Raw genomic sequence first — 17,875 nt, 5'->3', positions numbered from 1 at the left:
TGCCTGGTGAACATCTCTGACCAGAGTGCATAACCCCAACTATGAAATTTGGAGGTGGCAGTGTGAAGGTATGGTCCTGTTTTTTGTGGTTTGGTTTTGGACCTCTGTTTGGGGTGCCACAAACATTGAAGTCGAAGAGGTATATGATACAATGCTTACTATTTTAGCAAGACAATGTTATAAGGCTTCTGCTTTCACAGTTGGAAGTTGGTTACACTTGGTTATACTATAAATTAACGATATCAAGAAATTATGTACTTGATTTAATCCTTTATCCAAGTGTAAGCAAACAAAGTTTGTGCCTGAAGTATTTTTAGGATTGGTGCAACTCATATATAGAAGCTAATGACTTCACATCATTTGCCTTACATCTTGATTAGTATCCCATAATGCAGAGCACATATCCTTGCAGACATGTATAATGCTAAGCAAACTGGGGAGGGGACACTACTCAAACTGGTTTTGACCTTTATTGAGTTCTTTATTCTCGTCTCACTGATGAGAATAAAGAACACAAAAAAGGTCTAAACCGGTCTGGGTAGTGACCCTTCCCATAATGCATAGTATTATACATGTCCACAAGTATATATGCTTTGCATTATGGGATACTAAGGCAGGCAGTGTGATGTCATTAGCTTCTATATACGAGTTGCCCCAATCCTGAAAATACTTCAGGTTATATTGAGGTGTTTATCTCATCTCACTGATGAGACCACAACAAAGGTTGAAACTGGTCTGGGTAGTGACCCTTCCCATAAAGCATAGCATTATAGGATACTAAGGCAAGTGATGTGAAGTCATTAGCTTCTATATACGAGTTGTCCCAATCCCATAAACTTTGTTTGCTTACACTTGGATAAAGGATTCAACCAAGTATATAATTTCTTAGTATCTTTAATTTATCATGCTGCTGTCACTATGTGATTTGTGGAAATGAATGTTGTGATAACCTGACTGGCCTCCAGAGTGTCATGAACTCAACCCTATTAAGCATCTGTAGGTTGAACTGGAGCATCGTAGCTCAAGGGACTCCACAACAGTACAGGAACTCATTACATGCCTATAGGAAGAGTGGTCCAAAGTTCTCATTGATTGCTATCATATGCTTGCAGAAAGTAGACCCTCCCCCCATGTAAGATTACTGCAGTCATCACACCTAAAGGTGTTCCTACATTTGATCAAGGTGAGTGCCATGATGCAAGCTCATTTAGTTTAATTCCAATGTTGATCCTCATATTGTAGTGTCCATTGACTTCCAATCTGTGTGTGTATGTGTGTAACTATGCATAGGTTAATTTATTCATTCTTTTCTACATCTGTTTGTTATATTCACTTTTCCTGATCATTGAGTGTATTCTATATGCAGTTTTATGTAAATTTTTATTTTATATCTTACTTTGTATGTTTTTTCTAAACTTTCTCTATACAGACTTTTAACCTGACTGTAATAAATATTGTGCTCCTTTGTCCAAGACCTAAAATTATTTATGTCTGCGTTAATGACTGTTTATAGTTCACCATGGCAATAAAGGCTTCTGCCTGCACAATGAATGTAGTACTTTCTTTTATGTACCTACATATAACTAACAGAATATATGAAAATATATTCCTTTTAATATCATGTGAATGGCCAGACAGCAGTAGAAAGGAAGAAGTGTATTACTGCTGATATTCCATTCTCATGTTATTTAACTGTCCATTGTTTTGGTGTGTTCAATCAGATGTGATGAAATGCTGATAATAAAATATCAATGTTTTATATTAAATGCATTATTTTTCTTTATGTAACATAGATGTAAGCACATTATGAGATATGCAAAACCTAGAACCCAATCTTAGGCCTTTTACTATTGTTCATAAAAACAGACTGGAGATGGATGTGCCATGGAGGATTTACTATCGTTATGAAAAGCCAGACTTCTTTACAGCATGTCCAGCTGAACACTGCTCTGAAAAAGATAGCCATCCATTTGGCCTTGGGATTTCTTATTATGGTATGATCCATTTATTTAGAACTGGGTTCTGAGTTAACTCTAGTTCCACTTGATAATTAATCATATATTACAACTGCGTCATCGCATTTTACTTATGGATTACTTGAACAGACGCAACAGTGTGGAATAGTGCCAGTATGAGGCCATATTGTCGAGTGCATACTTGGCAGTTCAGTCCCCCCCTCTTCTGCATAATGAATGTAGCATTTTCTTTCCAGAACCTACTGCATATAGTAAAATATATGAAAATATTTCCTGTGCCATTCTTCCATGTAAGATGTTGAAGGAAAACATGTATGAAAGCATATAATTTTCCTGTAATCTGCACTATAACTTCACAAGAACAACTGAGTGAAAAATTGCCCAGGCTGACTGGAATACATTTTCCTCTCTTGCAACATTTCCCATCCATGAGAGACTCTTATTTGTAGTGGAAGGAGTCTCCCATTGACAGTATTGGTCCTTTTCATTCTTATCCTTTACTATAATTTTCTTCCTGTCTAGTTCACTGTACTCCTCCTCAGTCTTTTGTGCTTTATCTTCCAGACTGCCATCTCTGGGATCTAATTGCCTTGCTGCAGTATTTGCTGTGCACTGGAAATATGGTAAAGGAGATTCTAATAGTTTCACACTATTTGGTTTCTGCTTTTGTAAGACAGGTGGTCCTGTATAGTCCAAGTAGGATCAATTGCCTAGTGGATTTGCCTTCAAGGGTCAATAATGTTGCCGAAAATACCTCTCCTGATCTGGGAACATTTCTCAAATTACAGGCTAGCCCTGGTTCTCCATCCAGGAGCACAGGCATTACTTACTGTAGATTGGGCATCCATGTGTGATTTCATGGTGTGTGGGAAGCTCTGACATTGAGCCTTTACAGAATCCATAATTTTTGATCTTCATGTTTATTGAGGTTCTTAACAATCCCCATCCAGCTTCAGAAGTCATTTGTAGATTACTGGAAAGCTAAAATAAGGAACATCAGAGACTGTAACAAATATGCTATCTTTCCTAATTATGCCTTCTACAAACCTTCACTCAGGAGAATGCCACCCTTTATTCAGAAGGGTTTGGAAGAGTTGGTAGATCTCTAAAATCTTAAGACTGCATCTGTTCTCATCAGAAAAAGCAACCCAGACACTATCAGAGCAACTCCTTTGTGTAATGTCTGCAGAGAATACCAATCATAGTAACCCCCCCCCCCACCTCCAAATAAAACTTATCTTTTGTCAGGGAGTAATATCAGAATAGGATCTCTTTGATCTCGTCGGTTATCTAGTCCTGACCAAAAATATGAACCTTATACTCAACACACTGAAATCCCCCCCTTCTCCAACATCATGAAATTAGAGTATCTCAACTGTCCTCTTTGGTTCTATCCCAAACCTGTGCTCTGCTGTAAGTGTCAAATATATGGTCATTCCTGAACTGTTATTGATCTGATATTGCCATATCAGGTACATCTGTTACATGTACCTGATATGGCAGTAAAGAGCAGGAAAACAAAGAATGTAGATGCAAAACACCAAAATACCCTGAGTGTGAGGGAAATCATCTAGCATACTTCTCAGTATGCCAGAAGTTGAAGGATGAAAAGGAAATTAAAAAAAAAAAAATCAAAGCCAAATGGTATGTCCTATATGGCAGACAAAGAGTACCTAATGGAAAACTCTCTTATGCTGAGTATTTAGCCGTAAAGAAAGTATCAAATCAGAATTAATGACTGTTCCACCTTCTCGCAGTTACAGCATCCCTGAACAGTATGATTTGCATGCAATCACCTTAAAATGAATGAGAGAGAGAAATGAATACTGTTATCACTCCTGAAGATTAACCAAAAATGATTCCATTACATGAGAAACCATTAGTAAAATAACGTTAACAATAATTAACAAAGAAAGAAAAATATTAACCAAGGAACATACATCTCAGAGAATCCATTACATGAATTCAGATCCGTTAATAGGTTAACAGATATCTGGATAGAGTTAATTTTGATATCTTGATATTATTCGTGAGGTGGAAACATGATGGACACTGGCCATTCACAGTTTCCAAAAAAATAAAAAAATTCAAGGCTGTGAAAAATCAAGATCTCACAACTTTGGAAGACCAAAAATAAATAAATTCTTTCTGCAATGGAGTTGTTAATATGTTGAACAAAGCCATCTTGCAGAGGTATAAGCCAGTGTGCTTTTGCTTGCAGAAAACATTCCCCCTGAAATGTGGTGATGGTTTCGCTATGAAATCTTATAACCTATAAAGGTTTAAGGGGGGACTGTGAACAGAGGTTACTGTTCTTCTGGGCAGCCACTCTTTTCTAGCAATTCCAATTCAGCACAAACATGGATAAAGTTGTCATCCAATTCTTTCTCATTTTGGATGTCTTATTACAGGAGGAATCATCCACTTACGTACTTTCGAATATATATATGTTACAGAACGACCTTGGTGATCTCTTTTTACACTTACCCCTATACTTTAAATGACAGAATAAAATGTGCACAACTCTCTGTGCATATAGTACATATTCTTATATGAGAGGGAGGATATTAGAACATTAGTTTGACAACAATATCCTTCTTCTATATGCCTACCTTAATATTCACTGCCTTTGAATTAACAATGTGCTTTCATCCCTTTTTTTCACTGTTTAAGCTTGAAAACTCATGACAACTTATATGCAGATTATCATTTCCCCATGATGTTCACTTTTATGCGTGAGCAAACATCTACTGCATCATGCATATCTCGATGGAAAATTGAACTAGCTGACTGATCCAGCTTTTTCATCTTTAGCAGAATTTGATTCTGTTACAGTCATCTCATCTTCTATCACTGACTAGTTAATCATAAGACAGTTTATTATGCAAGATCCACAACTTTAATACCTAAAACATTGAGTTCAGTTTCCTCCTTTCTGTAAACCAAGGTGGAATTCTGATTATGTGGTAGGCAAAGGAGCTCAGAATAAAGCTGATATCTTCTACACACACAACAACAAATCTGTTGCTTTCATATATGCTTGCTCAAGAAAGATATATCCATTGTCTGGGGCGAAAGGACTCTTGGATCCAATATGCATCCTCTATAATAACTAGATCAACTATTACAAAGAGGGCTCGGATAAAATCTGGGAAATGAAGCACATATACACTCATTCTCTTTTAGTCATCGAATACAATGTACATGTAATTGCTGATACTTTAAGGAAGATGTTTGCCAATTCATCAGAAATACCTTATCCTCCTCCTCCCTTGCCCAATTCCTGCCTCCCCCTTCCCTATAAAAATAACATGGAAAGATGCACAATTCTGGAGTATTTCAAACCTCATAGATTTCTGGTATTTACAATGAAGCAAATGAGTCACTTGCAGACAATTATTTTGTGTCCACTGTGGAAGAATTATTATCATTTATCATACTGCTATATTTCCCTTTGGTTTGTGAATAAAAGCACCCCTCATGTTGGAGGTTTAATGGAGTATCGACAACACTAGGAAAGGATTAGAAACCAATTTTAATGCTTCCAATATTTCGTCCCATTCACTGAGACATCTTCAGGGAATACCACTTGTAACACAAATACACAATACTAAATGAAACATGTGGATGGCTCTAAAGTGAATCTAGGTGGTGCTCCCCTCTGTGGGTGTTTGTAGGTGGCCTAGGATGTAAACTGGGACCTCTTACAATTATTTCCTGAATTTTGGGAAGTTTATTGCATCCATATTTGTTTAAGTTAAGGTTGACTTGTGAGTGCTGCTGCAGATTACAAAAACAGTCTTTCTTTTTTGAATTTATTATGGTGAAGCTTTTTTTTTTTTTTTTTAAGGAGATCCTGTGAATCCTACTTATGCAACTATGACTATGGTTGCAGATGTAGGATTTGTGTTCTTATAACTGATCTACCTGTCTGTCCGAAGAACAGATAAGAGTAGCAAGTGTTTGGTGTGGCTTAAAAGCTGTGTAGAGGTTATAGTTTTTCAAAGATCTGGCTATTTTTTTGGATATGCCCTGGACATAGGGGATGATGATGGCAATACTGAAATCCTTCTGCAAATAAGGCTGAGCAATTGGGGAAGAGCTGATTATTATTGTTATTTTATTTATTTTATTTTATTTTTAATTCTCTGAGAATCATAGCCATTGGATAGGAAGGTGATGTGTATATGGTTGAGTTCAGTTGAAAATTATAGGCTCTGTTGGTTAGAGTTTTAATGTTGTCGTATTGTTGAGCGTGGTGGTGGTGGGAAAGTTTGTGAACGTATCTGCCTGCATGAGTGGGTTTTCTATATATAGTGAAGGGAAGGTTACCATTAAGAAGGCATGTTACTAAGGCGTTTAGAAAATGTAAACTTATTTCTTTTCTATCGTAAACTGGATACTTGGATATAGACTGTTGAGGTGACTGAGGAAGGAATCTAATGTGTCTGGGCCATGAAGCCAACTAGAGAAGACATCATCTACATATCTTAACCAGATAGAAAATTTGAGAGGGTCTGAGTCTATGACTTGATTTTCCAAAATTTTCCATGTAAAAATTGGCAAGAGGGGTGAGAGGGTTGGGGGAACTCATAGTGGTTACCTTTATCTGTTTGTAAATTTTGTTCTTCCAAGAAATATAACCAGAATTGATGGCAAAGGAAAAAGCGGAATAATATATCAGAAGGAAAAATGCTTTTTAAGAGTGTAAAGGTATCATTTAAGGAAATATTGGTAAACAATGAGGTGATGTGAATGTATTGTATCTGTATTATTTAAAGTTAGATTTTTAATGAAGGTTTTAAAACGGGTAGAATTTTTTTTTTATACAATATATATAGGATGTGGTGCAGCCAGTAAGGGATGTAACAGTGTTTGCTAGCTGTTCAAATAATTTGTACCATGGAGCATTGGTGGCTGGTCCGAGTCAGCTCCAAATTCCTTAAAATGTTATATGGAGGTTTCCCAGTTATCTAGCTTTGACCCTTAATGACCCCCGAGGTCTGCAGAATATATATTATACTTTTTTTTTTGGTAACAGTTACACATTATCTTTCAGGTGAATTCTAAGTGGAAAATTTATACATCCTGTTTCAAGTAGTTTAGGACAGATTGCAATTAATACAGTAGCATTATAACTTATATTTCAAGTGACTAGCACAAAACTATAATTCATGTATTATTTTTTATTATTATTTTTTTATTATGTCTCGGATAATATTTGATATTATTTAAGACATAACACGCCAGCAAATACTATATAACAATATAGTATTTGCTGCAATATAAGATGCACCCCCCCTTTTTTGTACACATTTTTTAGGAAAGAAAACTTGATCACTGAATATTATAATGAATTTATAGTATTTCAAATATAAAATATAAAGTTCATGAATCTTGAAGACCACGATGTTGATTCAGTAAAGTTGCCGATCCCTTTGTTAGTGGCTATCGCTTTTGCTTGATGAATAATCATTTTTGTAGACACTGAAAGTCCTGCTTTTCTTTGGTCTAAAATCCAAGTATTCAGTTCTGCCTCGAGTTCTGGCCATTTTGCAGTTCCACTTCATAGGTTATGTTTACTGTGAGTTGCTTTTTTTAGATCCTCTTCCTGATTCCACCAAGTTCTTATCATTTTCTATTTTCTCAGTTGGGATGGCTCGAAATGCCTCTCTGCAGCCCTGTTTCCATGTTTTAGCATACGCAATCGCACGTAGCTTGTATGCAATATTGTAGCAATGCCGACTTTTTCCAGCCATAATTTGCCAAGAAATTTAGAGAAAATTTAGAAATTTATCACCATTCACAACAACGGCGATAGCAATTGGAAAGTTTAATCAAACAGGAACACAGCTGTGATCGTCGATGACAGTGCATGCGCATTCACTGAACTCTACGTAACTGGAATGCTCTCATGCACCGCAAGGAAGCAAGAAAGAAATCGCGTAACTCGGAACAGAGAAAATTTCCAGAAATGAAAGTAATAAAAAGCTGAGTATCGGTTTATAAGACGCACCTTGTTTTTCAGACCTATTTTCAAAGGAAAAAAGTACGTCTTATACGCCGGCAAATATGGTACATACATATAATAAGCAAAGGTTGGTAGAGCCTCTGCTACTAATGGCTCAAGCAAAATGTTAAGCAAGTTTGAGCACGGTTAGTAGTTGGACGTGTACAATTGTTTGATGCTGTTGGCACACTCTCCCTCGATGAGTCTTTGGACTCCCTGGAGGTGTCACATAATAATAATTATGCACGGAAAAGCATTCCCGGAATCTCTAGATATTGGGGTGAATTGCATGGACTCCACCCTGCATGAATATCATTACCACACAGCTTTTCTTTGTTTACCACTAAAAGAACAAGAAAGCACTGAATATCTTTGTGCATTTCACACATTGTTCATTCAAAAATTTTATGTTGAAGCAAACTGACCTGCTGTGTTTCTCTTATGGAAATAGTTGTCACTTAACTATACCCCATAACTAAATTCTTTTCCTAAGCATCTTTGTGGACCAGCATTTTTTCCTTACATGTCAGTTAGATACATGTAATACTGAATATTGCGATGTAAGGAAAAAATGCTGGTCCACGAAGCTTTTCTTCTTGATGAAGCTGTCAATGTACATATAGATAACATTGCTTATACTGAATATATATTATTCCACTATGCAAGGTTTGAAGTCACACCATCAGTCTGCTTGCAGCTGCTTCATAAACATCTTGCAGAGTACTCTGAATTCTTACCTGTCTATGCAGCAGATTCAAACACGAGATTACTTTTAGTTGTTGCATTGCTGTTTTTCCTGGCTGCTTTATCTCTGTGATTTCGATAGAATGCAGTAACTATACTGCTGAGCTGTATGGATTTCAAACTTGCACCCATAAAAGAAAATCTATCAACAGTATAATGATTTATACCAACTCATTGAATTTTTTAACATAGTTTTTTTACATGCCATCTCCACTCCTGTGTGCAATCCATATTCAGTGACTTCTGACATTCTACAGTTATTATATAAAATGAAGACCTTTCTGAAATGTTTTCATGCTGCTTCTCTAAAATACTAATCAATGCAATATAGCAATATTTTGCTATGTTTCATTGATTGCTTATATTCTTAAGGAGCACTGCTTGGTGCCCATTAAGAATATAAGCATTTGCTATATTGTATTGATGAAGACCTTTTGATTTTGATGCTTGTTTTGCTGAATTCACAACCATGGTGAATCAGTGGAAATAATTCTACAAATGCTAAATCAACTTGTACTTTCTTCATGTACTGTATGTCAGTCTCATCCAAGTCAGAAAGTGTCCACAACACCTTACATGTATCTATGTATGTTGGTAATGTTGACCGTTTTTCTTATGTAGTTTTTTTTTAAACCTGACTTTGTACCAGCATGCAAATACTTGGCTGTGTATATATGCAGTGATATATATATATATATATATATATATATGTATGTAATTTCTTTTAAATAGCTTGGATAGGTTTTTGATGAAATTCAGTAGAGGAAATATATACTGAAGTGTAGTCTTCATAATCAGTTTTGGCACAGATTGAAGAAAGTGATTTACATCATTGCTTGGAATAACATTTGTTAAATAACATCTTATAAGTAATTATAATGACCTCATCTTCTTTGGCAACTTGTTCCAACTGTGTCATGTCAGGCAGATCAAATCTCCATTTCTTTCTCTCCCAAATTTTTCCTTCATGAACACTGCCAATTCAGATTTCTCTTTTCTAGATCTACACTTATCTAGTCACTCCACCTTTTCCATGGTCTTCGTCTTGGTCTCTACCCCTCAAAATTTCATTTCATACATTCTTCTTTGTATTCTTAAGTTTGTTCTCATTAGATATCAAAATCACTTCAAGCAAGAGTGTATAGGCATTTCTTCAACACTCTTAAATTATTTTTAATGTCTACATCTTATTCTGTCTTTTGTTTTTGCCGGCATTGCCCTTAAACTTTCATTTCCATTGCTCGTGTTCTATTGATGTATTTTTATTAGTCCTCAGATCTGTGCTGGATAAATCAAAATTTAACTTTTATTAATCAAAGGCTTGCATTTAAGTGAGACCTCACTGTCCCAAAGTAGACTACTTAATGTTAAAAAAGTGGTGAAGAAGACCTCATTATCTCCTGATCTGAACTTCCATCACTAGAAAGTATACTTTTCCCAGATATTTGAGGTTTTTACTATTCAAATCTTGCCCATCGAATCCACCACCATTAATGTTTACATTTCCACTGTGATTTAAAGCCATGGTCTCACTCTTCCTACTATTAAGTTATTATATTATTATTATCATCTGAAACCTTCAGGGAGTCAAGGACTCAATGAGGGAGGCAGTAAATCACCCAAACTAGCTCTCATACCTTCCTTTAAATTTATTCACACTAGTTGCCTTCCATATAATGAAAAATTTCATCAGACAATATCCTATAACATCCATTTAAAAGCTTATAGGCCTCTATCATCCCTCTTTCTCCTGTTAACCAGAGTTTGAAATCCACATACTTGCAATCTATCCTCATAAATCTAAATCCCATAATCCGGATTTAATCTTTGTAACTCTTTGCACCCTTTACCCCATGGGCAGCTGAATGCCCCTTACCTTTCTTCTCCATGGGCAGCTGAATGCCTAGCAATGTTCTAATAACATTCTTTTCCTTTTGCACATGTTGAGAAACGCATCTGAGAAACTTCCACTCAAGTCCATCATGTTGCCACCATTACTGCTTTTCACTGTTGGGCGTGAAATGACGATGAAGTTTCTTCTTCACAGTGTGGAAAAAGTTTATGTAATGACAATTTCATAACGAAACAGCTAGAAATCATATTTCTTTGCTTTACAATCTTTATCCACCAATGTAGGTTTGTTTAATTATTCATGCAATGTTAATTACACCCATAACCTTTGCTTCATTTGTAACATTTGTCTACATGCAAACATCAGATACGTCACAAAACTTTAAACAGCTCGCACAAAATTATTATTACCTTTATAACTATTTTGCATAAATTCATATCGCATCTAAGCAAGATTAGTTGCCAAAGATAAGAATAACATTGCAAATCGTCTTGCTTGCGACATACAAAAATAAAATGTGTAACTATTTTACAAAATAATAACTTATTAACTTCAGTTCATTTATATGTTTTATACTTGTGGGATATTTGTATTTTTATACAGATATCCATGCAATGGTGGATATCTGTATTTCTCCAGATCAGTCTAAAGATGTCACACGTTTTCAGCTCTGATCAGTTCAGAGTTGAAACCACCTGAACCTGATAAGTTCAACAGGCAAACCATCTAGCCCAGGGAAATTTCTATTCTTCATCTTCTTTAGTGCTTCTTCAACCTTTGCCAGACTGATTTCCATATTATCTCTGTCTTACCTCTGTATTCATTCCAGTTTATTTCACTATGGCTTTCATTTTTATTTAACACATCTTGAAATAACATAGCCACATGCTAATCTATCTTCCAGTAGTCACAAGATTTCCATCCCCATTTGCTAAAAAGAGAAAAACCTGGCTTTCTATTCAGAAGACCATATAACATTTTTTTGTTCCCATGTTGGTGGTGTTGGAGGTGGGCGGTAGATGTTGATGGAGATGATTCATAGTAGAGATCAGGTGTAGAGACAGTTGTAGGTGTCCTCCCTGCGATGCATCTTCGGACTCCTTGGAGGTATCAGGAATAATAATAAACATCTGCTTCGCTTACATAAATTCATCTCATCTTTTTATCATTTCCCTTTTAATGATAACCTGTTTTCCATTAAGTGTTTTAGCCAAACAGTGTTCAAATCAATTTTCAGTTATTGGATCTGAGAGTCATGTTAGAAATAAAGCACTTGATCAAAGATTAGAGACCAAAGATATGAGAGTTCTGAAAAGGATTAGAGGAGTAAACGTATGGCATCAATTGCAGAATCATATTAAAAATGAAGATATTATAAAGAAACTTGACATTTTTTGCATTGAATGATGTGTGAATAGGGCTAATCTAAGGTAGGTAGCATGATCAATAAAGAGGATTGTAGAGGAAAACTTAGAAAAAACAGGTATTTGATGCAAAGATGGGGAGGAAAAAGACCCAGAGGAAAACCAAGGTCTGGATGGATTTGTTCAGTCAGATGTGCCTTAGAAGAATGAAATGTTAGATATGACAGTATTGGAGTGCTGGCAGGTAATAGACTAATTTGAGGAAAGTTGTCAATAGGTGTTATTAGTGGTTTAACTTATTCATAACTTATTCATGAAGTGCTGTCATAGCAACCTGAACACCTCTCATATATCATCATCAATTTCCTGTACATATCAGGAAATTGATATATGAGAAATGTCATTAAAAATATGATAATTTTATGATATAAAAAAGAAAGTATCAGATTATTTTATGAAAGGAAATGACTGTAGTTTTCTAAATAGTATTATTTATTTTCATTGACAGTACTGACAGGACCCCATAGTTCAGTTAGTATAGATAAGCCCTTTCTGGAAATACCTGAGTTTGAGTCCTGTCAGTGATGCAAGGAACTTCTATCAAGTGTTTTCAATCAAATGGTGAGGTAACCGGTCTCATGTGGAGATAGTGGTTTTTCTTGGGTTTTCTGTCCATCAGAATAGGCAAACAGGCCTTATGAACACACAGAGATCTGTGTGTTCATAAAGTCATAAATACTGTCAGATGTGCATTGCCCTTAGGAAATGCAATACAGGAGTGATGTACCAGCTTAAATTGTCATGACTTCTAATCAGAGGACTCTACCCATCCTATGGGACAGATGGGTCAAAGAAGAAGTATTGAAGGGAAGTGATAATATAATCCATATCCATTACATAAACAGTTCAGCACCAGTATAGAAATAATTGGACATTTTATCATTTGGTAAATAATTTCAATATGCATGCAAATTCTTCTTTCCAATGAGTACATATTTCTGTCTCTTATTCTGAAAGCAATGTTTTTTACAGTAAAAAAAAAAATGTTGGAGAAAATATAGAAAGAAATTTTTTTTATATTTTCTAGTGATTCTGGTAATAATATTTCATGATGAATAGAAAGAAAATGTTATAGAAAGTATACATCCTGGTAATGTGTACTATACAATTGGATCTCTATATTTCTACATTTATGTGTCATTAGTGATTGCAATTATTGTCTTAGATTAGATGGTCTTAGATGCAATGGTGTATAATCATAAAATAGAAATACTACAGAAACCAATCCATTTATGTTATGATAGGTTTCACGGTATAAAAAGAACACAGATGGTTAAGCAAATAACTATTTATTAACTTAAAAGCTAATATTTCGCTGGTAATATATCCAGCATCTTCAGAGCACACAACACAGAGTTTGTTACAAAGGCAAGACAACTACAATCCGTAGGTAGTAGATCCGCGGATTGTAGTTGTCTTGCCTTTGTAACAAACTTTGTGTTGGGTGCTCTGAAGATGTTGGATATATTACCAGCGAAATATTAGCTTTTAAGTTAATAAATAGTTATTTGCTTAACCATCTGTGTTCTTTTTATACCGTGAAACCCATCATAACATGTCTGATGAACACATAAGCCTATCCTCGCAATCCATTTATGTTGTGCTTAACATTTTTAAAGCAAGTACATACACACGCATTACATATACACATTTGAAATATTTTCTATGTCAAAAAATTTTGAGATATTTTCTATGCCAAAAAATACTATTAGTTTTATACAAAATTCCACTATAGAGACTTGAAATCGACATGTAATATACATGGACATATCTATAAAAAAAAATATGTATACCCAAAGAAATGTTGTGAGGTCGAGATAGCTGTTACCAGATGTGTGACGTGTGTGATACATAGCTCAGTGTGAACATGTTAAAAGAAGACTCATAAATTATTATTATTATCTACAGTATTCCCATGGAGTCCGGAGACTCATCATGGGAAACCCAACTAATGTTTACAAACACAAAACCTATTATACCCCTTTGAAACTCCTTCACTGACAGAGCACTAACAACAAATTTTGGCAATCTATTCCACTCATTCACCACAATGCTTTCGGTATTCTGTTTAATGGAGTACTCTTATTTCCTCTTGTGAACTTTTCATCACTTAATATAAATATCTTTTGGCGACTTTTTTCCAGGGGTATCGTGGCACACATGTATCGAGAAAAATTTTTTCCACTCATTTATATATTTGCCCACTGGTGTTTAAAATAAATGTTGCTCTCATCCCAGCTTGTGGAGATAATTGTTCATTTGCTTTGCTTTTGAATATGTAAATGACCAATTCTGTAGATAGAAAAATAATTTTTGCATTCAAAATGAATCACACAGTGCTTAGAAGGATGAAGATCTTTCGACTATAAACCTTCAAGCTTTATGGTGATAATTTGAGCATTCACACTTAAATGTACTGTTTCCTGTGGTTAGAATCATAATGCTAGCTAATTCTTATTAGAACTATCAGCCTAATTTAATTTCAAGAAAAGTAATTATAACTCATTCTGAAGCTGACATTTTCAATCTAATAATATGCACTGCAGACTAGTTTGTTGCTGGTTTCCTGTTTGGGTATTGATTACAATGTTTTTGTTCTCTGATAAAATAGCAAGAGTAATAATTTTAGTTGTGAAGTGTTGTTCAAATTTAGTTATACCTTTGTTATTTCAGATGCAAAAGGAACATGACCATCTTCTCCAAGAGATAGCCAAAATACTACTTGATCATCAATGTAGTGCTGAATTGAAGAATAAAGAAAGTGAATCTCCATTTACACTGGGAGTAAAAAAGGTGCATTCCTTTTTCATCTTAATTTAATAGTTTTATGGCATGTATGAAATAAATGCTTCAGTACTTGGGTTTCTTAATAAGTTTAATTGGCATTGTCCACACCTTTGTTATTATTGCACAGAGTCTCACATGCATTCACAGGATTCATCATGAGAGTCCCTGTCATACACGACAGTCCATCGTAACACTTATCGATCTTGTTCACCATTCTTACTCTTACCAGTCAATGCATTCTATGTTCCAACCACCTTCCATGTATGAAAGAGCCACTTCTCACCATCATCTCACCAACTGCAAACTTCCATCCTGTATCTAGGTCCTGGTTCCCAAAAAATGTACTGCTGCCGTCCATGATAAAAATGCATCGTACGTTCAATGGCTTAAATTAAAACTCTAGTTTCTCATTCAACTTGCACAACAGACAGAAACTGGTCTAAAAAAATATCAATTCCAAAGCAGACTTCATTAGAATGAAATGCAGTAAACTTGTCTACTGCTCAACTGGCAGTCAAGCCTTCTGGTACCTTGCTAAGGCTATTGGGTGTAACTTCTGCCCATTCCTGTTGCCTACTTTCTCGCATCCTGATTGCACTTTGGTAATCTCCTACAAGGAATAGGTGGACCTTCTTTCAGCCTTTTCATTTAGTATCAGTTTTTTCCAACTCCTGCCTAGACAACCAAAGCAAATCACCAACTGTCCACTGCATGCCTCCTCTGAACTTTAGCCAAAAAGATAATCTTGATACAAATAAAGCTCCTGGATCCATATAGATAATGTATAACAGAGGAGATAATGTACATTCTTGTCTCACACCAGATTTAACATTAAATCATCTTCCTGTACTTCCTTCAATTCTAACTGCTGATTTACAACTCAAATAAAGACTAAGTATTGATATAATGCCTCATTGACACTATATAACTGTAGCATATTGAATAGCTTCTCTCTTGGCACCTTGTCATATGCCTTTTCCAAATCGACAAAACTTAAATACAGATCTTTGTTATATTCCCATGATTTCTCGACTATTTGTCGTAAAGTGAAGATCTGATCCTGACAGCCTCTATTTGACCTGAATCCAGCTTGTTCTTCACCAAGCTTTTCTTCAACAATTCTTCTCAACAGTTTGTCAAGTATACTGACATAAATCTTGCCAGGAACACTCAGTAGGGAAATAACTCTGTAATTCTGACATTCAGTTTTATTTCCCTTTTTATATATGGGTACTATGAGAGCTCTACTCCAATCATCGGGAATTCGTCCCTCTGTCCAGGCTTTCTGAACTATGCAGTGCAGCCACTGTAAGACTTTTATACCATCATACTTCAGCATTTCTGGTCGAATATCATCTACTGCTGCTGCTGCCTTTCCACATTTCAAGCCTTTGATGGCTTTTCTACTTCAAGTATGGATATGTATTCCTGATTGCATGTCTGTTGAGTGTTTTTTACCACTGTGCTGTCATCACTGCTTGTTTCATTTAGCAGTTTTTCCAAGTAATTACTCCATACTTCAAAGATATCTTTTTCTCCCATTTTTATGTCACCTTTATCATCTGTAACTCCTTTTGCAGCACTCTTTCCTCCATTCCTAAGCTTCTTCAACAACCTCCAGAATATTTTTCCACCTTCTTGATCTAGTTTTACACAGTGTTTAGCTTTCTTACATTTGTCTCTGTATTCCCTAAGAGCAAAAGCTGACTTATTTGCTAGGAACTTTTGATATACTTTCTTATTTTCCTTCACTGCCTCTTTAACTTACTGTGTCCACTATGAAGTTCTAATTTTTGTATCCTTGCAGACAACTTCACCACATGCCTCTCTAGTTGAATCAATCAGGGTTTTCTTCAAGGCTTACCACTGAATCTCCAAGGTTTGGTTCCAGTTCTCAAACTTTTTCATATTTTCTTCAATAACCTTTGTGTATTTTTGTCTACAGTTCACATCTGAGAGATGCTCAACTTTTATTCGCTTTAAAACTTTCTTACATGTTTTTCTTTTCATTATGAAATTCGATTTTATCCTGCTCAAGACTAAATAGTAATCACTTCCAATTTCAAATCCTATGTACATCCTGGTGTCCTGCACCAGGGAGAAAACATGGAATATCAACAATAACGTAGTCAATGAGACGTTTCTTATTCCTTGCCTCTTCTCTCCATGGTGTTAGTAATAACCAGTCCATGTTCTGAGCAGAAATCCAACAGATATTTGCCATTATTATTAGCTATGCTCTTTTCTCCAAATTTCCCCAAAATATTTTTGAATGTCTGACAATCACTTCTTACTCTGCAATTTAGATCCCCAACAAGGACCAACTTTTGCTATTTCATTGTGTCAGTTGCGTTTTCTAAAGGCTCAAAAAATTCCTCCACTTCTACCTTAGTAGAGCCTTCTGTGGAACCATAGGCACAAATAAGTCTCATCGTCCAGTTTTCCATTCTCATATTTGCTCACATTACTCTACTTGAGATTGCCTGCCATTCAAGAAGATTAGCCTCGTATTTTGTGTTGAATACTATGGCTAATACTTCTTTTCCTTGATTGTCATTGCCTGAATATAACATTTTGTATTTATTGCTCAAAAAGATCTCACCAGTTTTTGTCTTTTTTTTTTTTTTTTTGTTTTGTTTCAGTCACCCCTATTATGTCGATCTGGTACTTATCTAGTTCCTCAGCTAGCTCCATTTCTTTGCCATTCAGGCTTCCTTTGTTGATAGTACCAATCTTTAACTCTGATGATGTTGAGTTGGGGTGTGTGTTTTCAGATTTGTTCCAGTAGCTTACTTTTCGCTGTTCGCCCTGGTTTTCTGGCGAAAACAACGGGGGCCTTGTTTAGCCGGGCGACGCCCCAGCCGGCATGAAATTTTGTCATGCTGTACCATCATTTTTATTTTGGTTTAACCAATAAGAATAGAATTTGGTTGGCTAAATCCCAAATTGTCAGCCCATCCTCGTTCATTAAGTATCCAGGTAGATTCCCAACAGGATACACCACGAGAAGGTGAGGATTGGACGTTAGGTCAGAAGCCTTGGTCAGTTCTTAGCATTCCTTTAAAGGCTGTGTGGATGTCTC

The 17,875-nt window shown here is 35.6% G+C and overlaps 1 protein-coding gene across 1 annotated transcript in view; it reads left to right on the top strand.

The window, feature by feature from the left end:
* The window catches only part of LOC150102348 (poly [ADP-ribose] polymerase tankyrase-like), a 1,002,656-nt gene that overhangs the window by 469,856 nt on the left and 514,925 nt on the right, over nucleotides 1-17,875 (top strand). The window contains 1 exon segment of the mRNA XM_090399561.1: nucleotides 14,680-14,799. Within this exon segment, the coding sequence (XP_090255687.1) occupies nucleotides 14,680-14,799 (120 nt within the window).

The sequence above is a fragment of the Typopeltis vanoorti genome, chromosome 10, assembly GCF_054136105.1.
Source record: "Typopeltis vanoorti isolate ZY-2024b chromosome 10, IOZ_Tvanoo_1.0, whole genome shotgun sequence".
NCBI classification, from domain to species: Eukaryota; Metazoa; Arthropoda; class Arachnida; order Uropygi; family Thelyphonidae; genus Typopeltis; species Typopeltis vanoorti.
This window is presented reverse-complemented; position numbering and strand designations above follow the sequence as displayed.